Genomic DNA, 16,376 nt, shown 5'->3' on the forward strand with positions numbered 1-16,376 from the left:
CATGGATGTGCCATCTTAGATTTCTTTTAAAAACAAGATACGACTGTCTGTTCACAGCATGATTTCTTTCTCTGTGCTTGTGTAGTCAGGGAGCTTACCAATAGATTCCACTTGTCAATACAAGTCACACGTGTTTCTAATGAAATACAGCACTTTATTTTGCATGCTCGCAAACATACAGAAAGCCTGCTTTTGAGACCATAGATGTAGGCTCTGACACGGACGCTTCGCACCAAAATATATTTATATGAGGGGCACATCAAAATTACGTCAAATATAAATACTTAATAAATAATAATGAATAATCAACTCTTCATCAGAAGCAAGAGAGGTTACATCCATTAAATCCATCCTGTATCGGGACTAGAGAATATTCCCTCGCTTGAATGAAATGAGACCAATTAAACATATTTATATTACAATTTGAGTATAAACAATTAGAATGTGTCCAGTACATCTTACTTCCAGTGCTGCCATCACGTGGCACAAATGGTGCCCTGCAACAGAGAAGAGGACAAAGGAAGCAATGTACAGACAGAATTATCACCATCGTGAAACTTGTGACTCTTCTCATGTCAGGAAACATAACTATGCTATTGTAATCCCTAGTACTCCCAAGATAAAGCAATACAAATGATCCTGTAAGTTTATACTACATTCAGGTAGTAAAGATACAGGATGCAGGTTTAAAGATTACCTGCTTCCTTTATGGGCTCAAGACATAAACTTCATAAACCACAACCTCACTGAGCAGAATTATTCAATATTTATTATCGATGCTCATATCCGCATTATGAAACTGTTTTGCTGGATTTTAAAGAGTATGTACAACACAATACTTAACAGGTCACAAATTAAACCTTGTTTATTGCTTAGAGATACATTTAGTTTAGTTGCTACCATTATTTGCCAAAATACCAGACTTCCCTCCACATTAAATCACCAAGTGCTGATTACTTGATGTTTAAGTTCTTTATTTAGCACTTAACAAAGCTGTCCATAATGTAATACAAACAACAACAATTAAACATTGTCCTGAAATAATCTATTTGCTATTAGACATTCTAAGGTATTTCTTGAGAAAAAACGGCTAAATAAAGATGAAAAGAGACAAACAGCACAACATGGTTGCAGGCCAACATACCAGCTGAGAAACTGGTCAGTGATATGTATCAATCTCTGCACCTGGTTTGTCCAGACGTACAACTGGACTATATCTCTGGTTTCGGGATTTTAGTTTAATGCACAGCTCCACCTGGTGTTGCAATAGTAACAGCTTAGGGTTTTGTTTGTCAGCCCCTTTAGATTCATCTGCTTTATAAATAACTGATTTTCTTGTCAAATCTGGGGTTTTAGCACACAGGCACCAACTCACCCCTTCTTCAGGATGAAAGATGTTGTTTTCTGCTTGAGCAAACATGTCCGTCTCCTTTGAAGCACAACAGTGTTGCTCCAGACAGGATGTGGATCCTGGCACAGATATTAGGGCATTAATGATGCAGTCTATGGTATAAAAAAAAGTGTATGACCTTCAAACTTCAATACCAGCAAAACCTGGGCCTTCCACACTCGTTCCATTTGTCTGAAACTACAGCCATCACTAAAGGTTAGCACTCCCTCATTGCCATTAACCAAAAACACTCTAATAGTCTTTCAAGTCTAAAATTGCTGTATTGTTTTTTGTGAGATCTTATTTATTTATTTTTAAAGATTACAGGATGCACCAGGTGTTCACACACAGGCCCATGCATACTGAGCAAAGCGCCCTTTCAGTGTTATTTGTGGATTTTCATCCTCCTCTTGATCTCGTGTTACGTTCTCGTGTTACAGGGTCCAGTGTGCAGTTGCAGAGCTCCCTGGCTGTGCAGGTTCTTTAGGGTTTTGAACTCCAGAGGCATGGTGTGAGGGCTGGACTGGGCCGTGTACTCGTACGTTAGGCTGTCGTAGTAGTGGTACTTCACCGGGTTTCCGGCCGGGCCTCGGGAGAAAGGCCAGAAGCCGTAGAGGTGGATTTCCTCGCAGAAGCGCGTGGCCAAGGTGTACATCAACATCCCGGTGGTCGGACGTTTTATGGGAACCTTGTTTGTCAGCCAGTACCTTCAGAAAAAGTAAAGAAAGACAGGAGGACACGGTGAATGACAGGGATCATGATAAATGGAATGCTAAATTAAAAATTTAAATAGTCAAGTTTTCTTTACTGCCGCAAGATCCACAGTTGGAAATTGCTTTTATGGTTTTCTGAATTTTTTTTTATGAACCACGTGTTGACCTGCTAGGATTTATAAAACAATTAATTTAAAAATCTGTGCCTAATCCTTGGTAATGCCCAGTGAAGCAGGTTTTACTGTCAGTACTTAATACCCAAGTATTAAAATCACGTCTGCTTCATTCAATTAATATTTTTAATCCAAACAAACAGTCACATCTTAGACACACTCCTGCTTAGTTTGCACTGCAGTGAAACACCTCTATCCACCTTAAGTTCATAATGTGTCATTGAAACAAGCCCTGCAGCGGCTGCCACATCAGGATCGCTCCTCTCTACGTCACGTGCCCAAGCGACAGTGGCAGAAACTAGGTGCCCCAATTAACAAAGCACTGGAGGAAATCGCCAGGAAGAAAAAATAAAATGAAAAAACAAAAAACACAGCCACTCAGAAATATGCCTGATCATTGGAAGAAAGCTGATCTCAACCACAGCAAGATAACAGACTAAACTGAGACAACCAAACTTGCCTCCCTCTTTCACTGAAAACAAAATTATGAATAAAAGATTACATAGAATGATATAAGCAGTTTACATGAGGAGCAGTATCCCCTATTCCTCTCCCGCACAATGCAAACATATTGCATAACAGTGCGCTGTCAAGTCGGTGACAAATAAACGCAGTCAGCAGGCACCAAGATAAGTGTTCGGCTTTTGTTCTCTTTGTGCAAACTGTGCAGAAATAGCACCGTTTGTTTACTGGTACAAAATACAAAGCAATTCTAAGCAATGGGGGTCTTTGACGCAGTGGGGGATGGAGGCAGACCAAGTAATATAGAAATCAATGGACTTTAATGAAAGAGAGGCCCTCAAATTGTTCTTCAGGTACTTTAACCACCCCCCCTGCCTTTGGCGACACATTGCCCAAAGTGCATTTCATTTCCAGACTCGGTTAGCGTGTCAGCTCTTGGGCTCCTCACCCTCTGACAGCATGCAGCAGCCTGAGCGAGGGGAAGGCAGTGCGCACGTTGATGTGGTGTTTCAGGATGAGGTCGTTGGCCCACTCCACGCGCTCCTCGCCGCCCTTGGCCATGAAGGCGGGGATCCACAGCACACTACCGTTGAGGCTCCGCAGGCGTTGGAGGAAACGCTCCCTCCAGCTCTCGCTCACCAAGTCCTGGAAGGCACGTTGGACCACTGAAGGGTTCATGGTAACCAGACTGGTGCGCAGGCCAACATCGTCAGCATACTCCTCCACGGGCGCCAGGTTACACCTAAAATGGCATGAGTCCAGGGTCAGTAGCGCACTTCAGGCCTCATACACACACGGCCTAAATACGGGCCTAACGTCTGCACCTTTAGCTCTTTAGATAGTTTAAAAGAAAAAAAAAAAAAAAGATGCACCCGCACTGGGAATTTTTCAGCCTGATTAACCAAAAGTGAATCACAGGTTTATTAGTTGACGCCAGTGAGAAATTACTTTTGCAACCAACTCGTTTTGTTCCCTTTTGAAAATGCTGCTGGCAACACAATTTGTTCATTCTGTTCGGAGGCAGAAGCAAATTGATTGTGGATCCTGTTCGGTATGCTAAAGCACGTTCATTTTGTGTGGGTATTACAAAACAGCGGCTCCATAGATTGACACGCAACAGATGATTCAGTCATTGCAGATAGCAACTGATCGTGGGCTCTTTTGGTCTGATAAAGGAACATGTACGTTATCGGTATGATCTGAGAAAGACATTCAGGTAAGCTTAGTTGTCTGGGAAAGAGTATACACAGTTCAGTTCATAGTCTGCAAACCATTTCGGTTTAATCTCAGGAATGTTTTTTCCCATTGACAGAATATCCCCCGAACTAACAAACATGACTTTTCCATTCATCCTTGATTTGTCCCTCAAATTGCCAATGAATCCTATACTGTACTGGCACTAAAATAAACAACTTCCAAACCAAGATCTAACTTGATTAGTCGATTTCAGGTGTTTGTTTCAACAGCTAGTACCCATGTGGGTGTGGAAAGGTACGCATGTAACAAAAAACTTGCCACAGCCAGTGTAGTTGTTAATATGGTTGCCATGTGATGGTTGTCAACTGTGTGTGTGTGTGTGTGTGTGTGTGTGTGTGTGTGTGTGTGTGTGTGTGTGTACGAGACCTTATGGACAGGCTGAAGAACACATACTTCTTTGCATTCTGGAAGCTTTTTTTTCCCTTCCTTTTCATCTCCTCAAATTCACAGGCTTTCATTCCACCTTGTGCTGGTAAACTGTTGCTGAAATAATGATTCACTCAGCAGGAACTTAAACCACATTCTAAAGTATTGGTCTCACACCCTGGTCTTGTAGTACCCTGATCTGTCTGGTGTTGTTACTGTCTTCAGTCGGAGGCAAAAGATCACATCAATCTGGACAAATTTCAACCGAAAACTGGATCGGCTGCTTAACTGAAATCCTGCTTTGAATGAAGATGGAGACTGCCGTTCTCAAGAACAAATGTTGGAGATCTCTGGTTGAAGTCATTTCTAATTTAAATGGAGCTATAAACTGCTACTGTGTGGTCCTCAGAGACTGCAAACCGAGCAGTACCTTTGTAGTGGGTTAGTGTTGCTCTGTCAGCTGTTGTGTCTTCTCTCTGAAATGCCCCGCCCACACCACATTCCAGGGAGAAAAAATAGATAAATGAGCAGCTGCTAAAACAGCACCCGAAGAGCCTATAATAAGTAGAAAACTAAATGATAGAAGAAGTTATTTTACCTAAATGAGGCTGTATTCAAAACTCAGACTGGATAGGTCGAGTTCGCCCTTATTCCAGAATTGGACAGACAGCCCTACAGCCTCAGTTATGGATTGGTTTTGTGTTTCATGTTCTCTACAGCTGGTCGCCCATTAAATGCGAGTCTTGGCAGCTCCTCAGCGCCGCATCAGCACCGTGCTGGAGAGACGCTCTAGTAGGAGTACATGTAAACATAACAACAGTTACGGCGGAGGAAGTGTCAGCACTAATGTCTTGGCAAATCCCTCAGCAGGCTCGTATCATACTTCTTCTGGCTCATCGCACACGCTAAGCTGCTCCTTTACACGACAGTGCACCTGACAGCACCTTCCCTATCCTTGCAATGTGAACACGCTAACAACACGAAGATCTCAGAGACAAGGCAACACGCGGATGGAAACATATGCATCTGCCAGGGAGCAAGACAGTGGATTAATGACACAAAGCACAGATATAACAGGAGGGCAGCATTTCACTTTACAATATAAGATCTCCTGGGATCCTTTAGAGTATGCCAATCATCACAGTGCAGTACAATGCCAGCAGGAAAGGGATACCTTCATAATGACTGCTCTATTTACACTCACACTATCCACTATTGAACAGAACGAGCGCTGACACCGACAAACGCAAACACCCATTCAGTAGAAGCAGAGCGGTGATCTCCACAAGACACAAATGATCAGTTGTAAACATACATCCAGTTTATTGATGTGAAGGTTTTAAAGTCCGTTTTTTGGTTCACTGCCTTTGAAAGACAAAGGAAAAATGTGTGATGGCAACAGAAAAGTGTAACAGCCCGGACAGACAGTATTTTAGTTGCAGTAAGAGAAGCTCATACAGTGAGGGAACAAAGTATTTGATCCCCTGCTGATTTTGTACGTTTGCCCACTGACAAAGAAATGATCAGTCTATAATTTTAATGGTAGGTGTATTTTAACAGTGAGAGACAGAATAACAACAAAATCCAAAAAAACGCATTTCAAAAAAGTCATAAATTGATTTCTTCTTGAGCCACTCCTTTGTTGCCTTGGCTGTGTGTTTTGGGTCATTGTCATGCTGGAATACCCATCCACGACCCATTTTCAATGCCCTGGCTGAGGGAAGGAGGTTCTCACCCAAGATTTGAGGGTACATGGCCCCGTCCATCGTCCCTTTGATGCGGTGCAGTTGTCCTGTCCCCCCCAGAAAAACACCCCCAAAGCATAATGTTTCCACCTCCATGTTTGACGGTGGGGATGGTGTTCTTGGGGTCATTCCTCCTCCTCCAAACACGGCGAGTTGAGTTGATGCCAAAGAGCTCGATTTTGGTCTCATCTGACCACAACACTTTCACCCAGTTCTCCTCTGAATCATTCAGATGTTCATTGGCAAACTTCAGACGGGCCTGTACATGTGCTTTCTTGAGCAGGGGGACCTTGCGGGCACTGCAGGATTTCAGTCCTTCACGGCATAGTGTGTTACCAATTGTTTTCTTGGTGACTATGGTCCCAGCTGCCTTGAGATCATTAACAAGATCCTCCCGTGTAGTTCTGGGCTGATTCCTCACCGTTCTCATGATCATTGAAACTCCATGAGGTGAGATCTTGCATGGAGCCCCAGACCGAGGGAGACTGACAGTTATTTTGTGTTTCTTCCATTTGCGAATAATCGCACCAACTGTTGTCACCTTCTCACCAAGCTGCTTGGCGATGGTCTTGTAGCCCATTCCAGCCTTGTGTAGGTCTACAATCTTGTCCCTGACATCCTTGGACAGCTCTTTGGTCTTGGCCATGGTGGAGAGTTTGGAATCTGATTGATTGATTGCTTCTGTGGACAGGTGTCTTTTATACAGGTAACGAGCTGAGATTAGGAGCACTCCCTTTAAGAGAGTCCTCCTAATCTCAGCTCGTTACCTGTATAAAAGACACCTGGGAGCCAGAAATCTTGCTGATTGATAGGGGATCAAATACTTATTTCCCTCATTAACATGCAAATCAATTTATAACTTTTTTGAAATGCGTTTTTCTGGATTTTTTTGTTGTTATTCTGTCTCTCACTGTTAAAATACACCTACCATTAAAATTATAGACTGATCATTTCTTTGTCAGTGGGCAAACGTACAAAATCAGCAGGGGATCAAATACTTTTTTCCCCTCACTGTACATTGAAGATTATTTAAATGGTGTATTCTAGTGAGCCTGTCTCCCACAATGCAGAATCATGATTTAGCATTCCATAGAAGAAAAAAAAAAAAAAAAAAAAACACACGGCATGAATATTACCTGATGACAAAGTCATGGGAGTCAATCTCTTCTCCACATCTGCTGTTCAGTAAAATTCCAGAATTGCCCACAATAGCACATTTCCTGTAGTGTTGCTGTTTCATAGGGGACACTTTAGGAATCAGCTGGTAAAGGGTTTCTGAGATATTCATAGTGCTGTCACGATCAAATATATAATGGATCGTATCTCCAGGCTTCAGATTTCCTTTCAGCACTGATATGTCCTTTTCAGCATCCAGAAACTTTAGGATATTTTTTCTGTAATGAAAAAAAATGGAATAAGTGAGAAACACAAGGCTAGTTGTCTCTAAGATTAATAAACTTACAGGAAAGCTTCTCTCTCAAATGCAAAACTTTTCTCTGCTGCTTATAAGGCCAGATCTGAAATAGTATACGAATGCCCTTTCCTATATCTATATCATCCTTTGTTAGTGTTGTGCAAAATGCTTTGGACATGTGCTGTGTGTGTATCTACTGTAAAAAATTTAAAAAAATGTAAAAAAATGACACAATATAAGAATTTAATTAAACAGAAAAGTACAACTAATTTAAACAGGCACAGTGTGTACCTGATGGAGCGAGAAAGGCTAGAGTTGAACCTCCATTCGGAAGGAGATATCGTCCTACTACTGTTATGGATTCTTCTTTTGATGTTCCCAACCAAGGATCTTGACGTGGTGTCTGTCTGGGCAGCAGCATTTCTGAATTGACAGAGAAAGTATAGCAAGAGGAATCAGTCTACTCAAAACCTCAAACAATTGCATCATTTCCCATTGGCAGGAGCAAGACAACCACATTAAGGCCTGTCTGGAGTGAGAGATGATACCACCGCAGCAACTCTGCATGACCCCAAGTGTGGCAGAGAGGCAAAGAAGCAGACTGCCGAGGAAGCACGCATAACCACAGCTAGCCATACATTGCATTGTGAGGGGACATCCCTGTCCTTAGTCTAGGTCTTATTCCAAAGTTATGAGTATTTCATTTCCTCCTGAATGATATCACCTTGCTAAAATGCCAAAGTACTAATTTAGGAACAATTATAGTATTACTCGTAATGTGACAAGCCATGTTTTATGATAACTATTAACCTTTGTTTTTTTATAATTAGCCTTATTATGTTCTTTATCATAATAATGCCTCTGGAGAACAAAGTTATGATCAAAAATCTAAAAACGAAATGTTTTCTTTCCTTTAACAGATTTCACTAGAAGAGTACATTCATTAGATTTCCCTATAGAACACGTTTTCACTTAATAATAGGACTGATACATTATTTAATTAGATAAGCATCATTTGGTAAATCATACTGCATTTTAAACCTTAGCAGTTTTCAAATGTTTCTATGGAAACTGGTGACTTAATTAGTTTTTATTAGAGACTTATATGCCGCAGGTCAAAACTAGAATAGCATTAAATGGGAATCTCAAGACATTCAGCTAAAAAAAAACACCATAGAGTGTAATTTTACAAATTGCAAAATGAGAGCCCATAAGAGGTCCAAAAGGATTAAATTAAATAATAGTTCAGCTCAGTAATATCAAAAGAAGCCTGCAGAGACAGGAGCTATAAATGAAATGAGATATGGAGCGTCCTTAAGCAAGTCTGCAACAAACCTGCTGTTCTTGCTTTGGGAGCTGGGAAGGTGTAATTTCTGTGCGCCTTCATGATTCCTGAAAGAAGAAGGCAAATCATTGGCATCTCCACATACAGGCTAAAGCAAAGCAAAACCCCATAATACCTGCAAGAAGTCAAGCAATGGGCAGCACCATGGGCAGGGCCCAAGACATCTGTACTTGACCAACACAAATCAACAGTCTGCGGAAGTAAACAGATTTTCGGGAAACTCTTTCAATTTGTAGCTTTTAAGATGATCGCCCCATCCACCTGGTTACAGGTCTGTCAGCATTGCACAACCTTTCCACTTTACTCTCTGTGTTTGTGACTACCATTTATGAAGAAAAGAGTCAAAACAGCCCTCCACTCCACACAGTGGTCTTTACAAATATTGTATCTGTTTCAGAGCTGGAGCCCCTTGGAATCACTGGATGCTTACTTTCAAAGATGTTATTTTGCTAGAAGTGTCTCCTGTGAATATCCTGTGAATATCTAGTGTTTACCCATCTGTTACAGGGAATTGGGAACAGGCCCTTGCCCTAGATCAGGCTCCCGTCTTGATGGCCTGAAGTGTCAGCTGTTTGTTGTTCAAACAGGAATGAGTGGCATTCTTTTCTCAGGTAGGCTTATCTAAAACTTTCACATTGCAGGTTGACAGCGGATAACTTAAAATAGGTTGATTCTTCCAAACATTTCAGAGTCTGGAGAAAAGTGTCTCCAGACACTCATGAAGTTAATCATTTAGACAACTTTCTCCCCTCTTGTCACAGATTTTTCTATAATACTAGTGTTATTAAATAATTAGTATATGTGGTGCAGGAGAGTGGGCAAATTTATTTCCCCACCTTGCTTTCTCTTGTATATGGGAATGTGTTTAAAATAAATAAGACCAGCCCAAGGAGAGCATTCCTCCATGATTATAGTTTTGCCCTTCAATTTGTAATTGTTTTGTTCTCAATGTGTACAATTTCTTGCAGCAGGTGTGCCTGCATTGAAATATTCATAACACATTTAATCCTCACTGAAATGCTCTTGTATGTACCTATTTAATGTTGCCAAGCTGTCTTCAATTAGGTGACGTGCAAAAGGTTGGAGCATGTATTTAGTGGATAGATTTTTATTTTGGTGCAACCTGTGGCATTTTGCAGGACAGAGAGAGCTTGTTTTAATATCACACTCCTTTACAAATCTGCTCTATGTTGTTTGATCAGTCTGTAAACCTTTGCGGGACCATTTGAGATGTGATAACCTTTGATTTAGTTTATCAGTCTGAGGAACGGAGCATGAAAATTTCCAAACTAAAATGAATAAAGAAAGAAGCCACAATGTAATCAACATCAGATATAAAGAAAAACCTCTAAAGAACTACAAAATGTGGGACCTTAATGCTACAAAGATTTACTTTTTGCTTCAACTCACTGAGGATAAAAGATCAGCTGAATTGATGCATTGAAATCTCTTAAGTGCATCCTAAGACTACAAAGCAAGGCAATAGCAGGACTAATCACAGAAACACTGCTGTAACATTGATTTAAGTCTTTGCTAATCCAATTAGATTGTGTCTTATCATTGGAACACAGTGCTGGCCCGGTTTTCTTAATCAATGTACCATGATGGTTAGGGAACTCAAGATGCCTCTGATGCCAAAACTGAAATATGCTCTTGTCATGGGCACCAGCATAGACATTAGGCCTACTATCCCTGGTATCAATCATGTACAACTGACATCACCGGAAATTACCTATTTCTGATCCGCAATTTTCTTCTGCTGGCCACTTAACTGTACCATTTCATAATTCCTTCACCTCCCATATGTGTTCATTCTTCTCCCAGTAGAGTGGCTGGCAGGGCCGGAGGTCAAGAAGGCCACAGGAGGTTGGATGTGGTGTGGCAGTGTTCGAACCCTCGTTGAGCCCAACTAAAAGTATGCATTATAAAAGCACAAACTTGTCTCTTCCCTGCAATGCAGTGTTGTCTTTACTGGTTATTGTTTGCAGTCCACTTTTAATGAATAGTAAAATGTATAGATATTATATTTTTAAACACATATATAATATATACACACCCATATACACTGGATATTAACGCTAAACCACAATGCTGATTTGTAGAATGATTTTGTTTTAGCATGTACGTCAATGCTAAATTGATGGTCTTTTCCAATAATACACATTGTGCTACCCTGTCATGCCAGGAACAAGCTGCTCCTTCCATCATCTCGCAGGATGTATATTACTCCAGCCTGAGGCATGCCCTCTGATTTTATATGAACTGTCTCAATGAAGTCGACAGCTCCAAAGGGAATCTCTAGGAGCTGAAACAATGCTCTCCTCTGTATTATCCACCAGTTTCAAAGTCTACATTTGACGCTATTTAAACATTATTAAAGCACAGGTTCCGATCTCTGTATTACAGCATGTCAGTCAGAGACACAATATAGTCAGCTTGAATGTTTCTTTCTCTGAAGATTATTCCTAATATTTATTACTGGATTTATTGTTTAACATGAATTTATATAGTCAAATATGTTTTTTTTTTGGGAGACCAGGCCTCCTTTTCCACCCTAGGAAACATTCACTGCTTCTCAGCCAGCAAGTAACATACTGCATTCGAAGACCCTACACACTGCTTTGTAATGTAGTATTATCCTCAGTGTAGTGCCAACTCACAATCACTGCATGTACTCGGGTGCTAACATTTCTCTAGAATTTTGAATACTGTACAAATAGAACATGTAAGTAAAAATTAAATCACTGAATCCCCTGCCTTGTGAAGAGTTCACCATGGATACACAACCATTGGCTGGTCTCTTGATGGCACTTTATAACAGTCATTAAAAATGAAAGCAAATAAAATAGGTAACCTATATATATATATATATATATATATATATATATATATATATATATATATATATATATATATATATATATATATATATATTTGGCATATCCCTGGGCCTTGTGAAGTGTAGGAAGGTAATGCATTTTAAATTGTTTTGCTGTAATGAAAACACAGTCAGGCTTAATCAGGTGGTTCTGGGAAAATACCAGTGGACTGAAACCACACCAGACTGGACAAGTGATATAAAAAATATTAAAAAAAGACCCTTTGGCTGTTAAGACAAGATTCAATTTGCCAAGTAATTTTTTTAACCTCTCCTGGTAAGAACGATTTTTTTTCATATGTATTCCTTTATCCTTCAAAGTCATATGGTGCTCCAAGCCACAGACTACTGATAGATTTTTCCACTTCATTTTTTTTTGCAAGCCATTCAATTTTTTTATTTGTTCTTTTTTTGTCAGGAAAAAAAAACAGAAAAGGACTTTTTAGGGTCCCAGTGCTGTTGCAAGTTACTATTGTATGTCGAAGAAGAAGAATTTCAGCAGCAGAGCCCAGTGATGTCTAAAAAGCTAATGTTTCTCTCCCCACTACAATTAAAAAAAACTAAACACAACTGCCTTTGCTGAAATGAAGGAGACCTATTGAGCAAACAAATACTGGAGTAAAGAATTTAACACAAGCAGTAGATACATGACAATAACCCATGGAATTTCTGTGTTCTATAGATTAGTAATGTAAAGGACTAGGACGACATCGATATTCAACACCGATCTGTTTAAAAGTATAAAATCTAGATCTCAAAATGTACCCTTCTTATGCATGAGACAATTACATGAACCAACCACTGAATGGCAGTGTTGGGGTACAACTCCAGAAAGCGAACGTGAATTTATTGATTTAGTAGACATACACTATTCCCTGGGGCCTGCATTGCCAAGCAGATGTTATGAGTTAAACAGTGTACAGAAATAGACCAGCCTTACAAATGGGGACATTAAAACATCCAATGCTCAGCTCGCTACTAAGTGTTCTCCCCTTCCTCGGCACTGTTATTATAATTATTATTATTATTATTATTATTATTATACTGTTACCTAAATTGAATTGAGCCAACAGCTGGGAAAGGGCTGCAGTTTACAGTAGCTTTGTGGGCAATAAGCTCTTACAATCCAACTTTGCTAACCGGAGCCGAAAGCACCATTCAGGAGAGCAGTGATCTGCTGCATTCTGCTGTTAAAATGAAACTGTGATGCTTATACTAATTGATTCCCACTAGAAGGACCCAGACTATGACAGCAGAGGAACAGAGGAGCTGAGCTACCCTCCTCTTTCTCAGGGAAGCGCTTGTTCTGCTCCAGATGATGACAGTGTACCTGCACTGGAGACAGGGAGCTCATTTCAATAGCATCCCAAGGACAAGGACGTGAAGTACTTTAATGCACCCCTGTGACACACTCTTCTCATTCCAATGCACACCAGTGTCTCCTTTGGGCATCTCAGCCTCAAGACAAACCATTGATGTAAAATAATGTGATTTAAGAAGTGCCAAGGACATTGCATTTAAGTCTAATATATGTATGTATTATTATTATTATTATTATCTTTCCCTAACTACTCGCCCCACGCTGGATAAATCACTCTCCACTGCAGACAGACTGCCAAGCCCAGCTACCAAAAGAGTTCAACCACAGTCCAGCCATCATTGAAGGGTGGAGAGTGCAGTAGTCCCCCCCAACACACACACACAATTTAAAAAGAACAATTTCCATAAAAGTGTTATAAATGATTGTCTATATGTCTGCATTACTGTAAATATGTGACTATATACAATATTATTCGAATAGGTCAACTATAGACCTCTGCCATAAGAGATACAAACTTGTTCAATGTAACTAGCAGCAGTAACGACAATACTAATAATTATTATGATTACAGTACAAAACACGACATCACAAATAAATACTAAATAAGTGCAACCTGGATAATCAAGAAACAGGACTATTCTGCAATCCTTAGGAGAAAGGGGACTTAAAAACAGTGAACCAGTATATTTCTCTCTTTTTTAAATGATGGTTAGCCCATGCCTCCCCTTGCCGCACAGCCAGTGTCAGATAAGCTGTCCTTTGAGACGCAGTGGACCAGGTCTCCACAGAGCCGCCGCCACCGGCCACGCAAGAGACACGCAACACACAAAGCCCACTCACCCGACCTCGTCCTCCACTTCAGAGATATCGGCCAAAATGAGGAAGACCACGAGTACCGTGACCACGGCGAACAGAAAGCACCGGGATTCAAAAGTCATGACTCGGGGCCGGGGTGCGGGCTCACAGAGCAGGAGAGCACGACGCCATCCTCGCCGGCGCAAAGTTCCCGGCGGTCCCGTGTGCCGCTTGTGTCGTGTCGCTCTTCCCTAAAACCTCCGCGCTTCACTCGGGCGGCTGGAGCTCATGGCCCTGCGTTGCTGTGCGTGCATCTTCGCCAGGTTTGCTCATTGCCCGGGTTGTCTCGCCGCTTCATTGACGCCGCACTTCCACGGCAAACTTTCAGTGCAACTGCGAGCGGAGCCGCCGAGCGAGCCGCGCCATGCGGACCTTAAAGAGACAGGACGCGCCGCTGTACTGATACTGCAGCCCTCGCTTGCATTGTGCTCCCTACTCTTTTAAATGCATAGGCACCTCGTTAATGCAACGTTTCGGGGGGAAAGGATCCATGAAGGATAGCTTTATTTCGCCTGTACGCTTTGTTTGAGCTCTCTGGCGCTGAATTGCCATGTGTTGTGACATTGACTCTGCGCGGACACCTCCCTGCCAGCACCGTTTCCCCGCGTCCACGTCGCACACGCACTCTGGGAGCAACGAGGTCTGCGCAGATCCTATTGGTGGAGCAGCGCAGACCTGCAGAAATCTGCTCTAGACGAACGCGACCTGGGCCCTTTGCATGGAAATGATGAATACCCGCCACTGCTTTCCACGCCGCAGCCCTGACACTGACAGTCTTTGTGCAACTACAGAACAGCCGGTCTTTGTATCTCACCACCCCACCACCATTATACAATCTTGCAATTCATTACTGAATCTAAAAAGCACGCATTACTTTACCTTTAACTGCACAGGTAAATCTTGTTCCTTATTTTTAAATACACATCTAGACCGAATCAAAACTTCTTCCCAACTTTCCGATTCGCAAACTACAATCTTACCCTATCGCATAGTAGAAAGTACCTTCTGACAATACATTAGGCAGGTACAGGGTGAGGCGATTCACATGTAGGTCAAAGTATTGATTTAGTCTAGCCCTTATAATCTACTTGAGATGTAGGCTATACTATGCCCCAGATACCACTGGCAGCCTACACTGCAAACAAACAGCCTAATCTGTTCCCATTATGGATAGTCCATAAGTCGTCCAAAAACAAAGCTCCCTTAGTGAACTTGCTTGGTTAGGAAGCTTATGAAGCATTATATATTGGATAAACATCTTAGTGCTTGGTAACCATGTGCTATAATTGAGTGTTTTTGTACCTCACATATAGCCCTCAATAAAGATGAATAAACAGCCAAAACAATAATAATTTCTGTGTGCATATCAGTTCACCCTATTCACACACCAATGTTACCTGAAAATGCAGCACTCCAGAGTAGGAACCTACCAGAGTAGGGCTGCATTACATCAAATCATGGACCCACCCACTAATAGCAAACTGCAAACCTGTACTTGATATTTATGAGTAGAAGAAAGAAACATGATTGAAAACACAAGCTGCCACGGAGTGCAGATTGTGTAGTTTTCCATCAGCTGTATCCAAGTTTTGATTTAATTCCATCCCTAGATCAGGTCAGTTACAGACAGAATTCCAGTTTCAGTTACAGCACCAAACTCTTCATAATAATAATAATAATAATAATAATAATAATAATAATAATAATGTTTATTTTTGTAAACAGGCTCCACTACATTGTTTTGAGGGAGTGGAAAGTTGATTATATGACCATATACCATCTAAATACAGCAGCTTTTAATGACTACAGATTTTGTGGTTTGTTTTTTAAAAAGGGCAAAAAACTGTAAAACAAAAAGCTCTGCTTGTGAAGGTAAACTTGCATTAGGTTGAGTGGTCATTCAGTTCTTGCACCCAGTGTTGATTCAACTTTCTTTGCTTCCCCTGGTTAGGTTGGCCGGGGCGGAGTTGCTTGGCTCCATTCCAGCTCATATCAACAGAAGAGCGTTCAGGTTAGTCTGGCTTCTTGGGTTCTTAACAGAGCTGCCTAATATGTGCAAATGGAGTGTCAGTTTGAGGCAGATTGGTGTGATAGGGGGCTGCAGGGAAAATAGATGGGTTCCTCACATAGACAGCATTTATTCAGTTATCCTTAGTGCAGTGTTGCTAATTTTTTGCATTCCCTGTAATGGTAATATAGGTAAATGCAACTTGGACACAATCATGTTTTGAGAAACTAGTATTTTGGAAGGTTACATATCCTGTGTGAAATGTGCTACTGTCTGCAAAAAAACTAAAAGTGATAAAATAATCTGAATGGTGAACACAAAATTGATTTAAAAGGTAGGGACCTAACCTGGAAAGTATCCAGTGTTTCTCTCATTCCTTTATTTTGAGTTATTGTATTGATGGTGATATATGCTGAATGTCAGTATCTGCTGCTGTTTCAGTATAATAG

General features: G+C 41.1%; 1 protein-coding gene across 2 annotated transcripts; it reads right to left on the reverse strand.

Annotated features, from left to right (window-relative positions):
• Positions 1-839: 839 nt before the first annotated feature.
• st8sia2 (ST8 alpha-N-acetyl-neuraminide alpha-2,8-sialyltransferase 2) lies at positions 840-14,541 on the reverse strand. Of its 2 annotated transcripts, XM_066701992.1 has the most exons (6): positions 13,905-14,540; positions 8,856-8,912; positions 7,812-7,943; positions 7,243-7,500; positions 3,187-3,480; positions 840-2,097 (listed from the first exon to the last, which is right to left on the reverse strand). In XM_066701992.1, exons 1-6 carry the CDS (start codon positions 14,000-14,002, stop codon positions 1,812-1,814), a joined length of 1,125 nt encoding a protein of 374 aa, XP_066558089.1. In that variant the 5' UTR covers positions 14,003-14,540; the 3' UTR covers positions 840-1,811. The 2 variants fall into 2 exon arrangements, with proteins under 2 accessions (XP_066558089.1, XP_066558090.1); XM_066701993.1 differs by lacking the exon at positions 8,856-8,912 and having other exon boundaries at positions 13,905-14,541.
• Between the last annotated feature and the right edge of the window lie 1,835 nt (positions 14,542-16,376).

Source organism: Amia ocellicauda, chromosome 4 (assembly GCF_036373705.1).
Source record: "Amia ocellicauda isolate fAmiCal2 chromosome 4, fAmiCal2.hap1, whole genome shotgun sequence".
Lineage (NCBI taxonomy): Eukaryota > Metazoa > Chordata > Actinopteri > Amiiformes > Amiidae > Amia > Amia ocellicauda.

What these genes read in the sequence shown, in the direction of transcription:
- st8sia2 (XM_066701992.1), bottom strand. Translation starts at nt 14,002, where the DNA reads ATGACTTTTGAATCCCGGTGCTTTCTGTTCGCCGTGGTCACGGTACTC. An exon ending in TCCCAAAGCAAGAACAGCAG is followed by an intron (nt 7,944 to 8,855) that starts GTTTGTTGCAGA and finishes CTGTCAATTCAG; the next exon opens with AAATGCTGCTGCCCAGACAG. An exon ending in CTGCTGCATGCTGTCAGAGG is followed by an intron (nt 2,098 to 3,186) that starts GTGAGGAGCCCA and finishes CTTTTTCTGAAG; the next exon opens with GTACTGGCTGACAAACAAGG.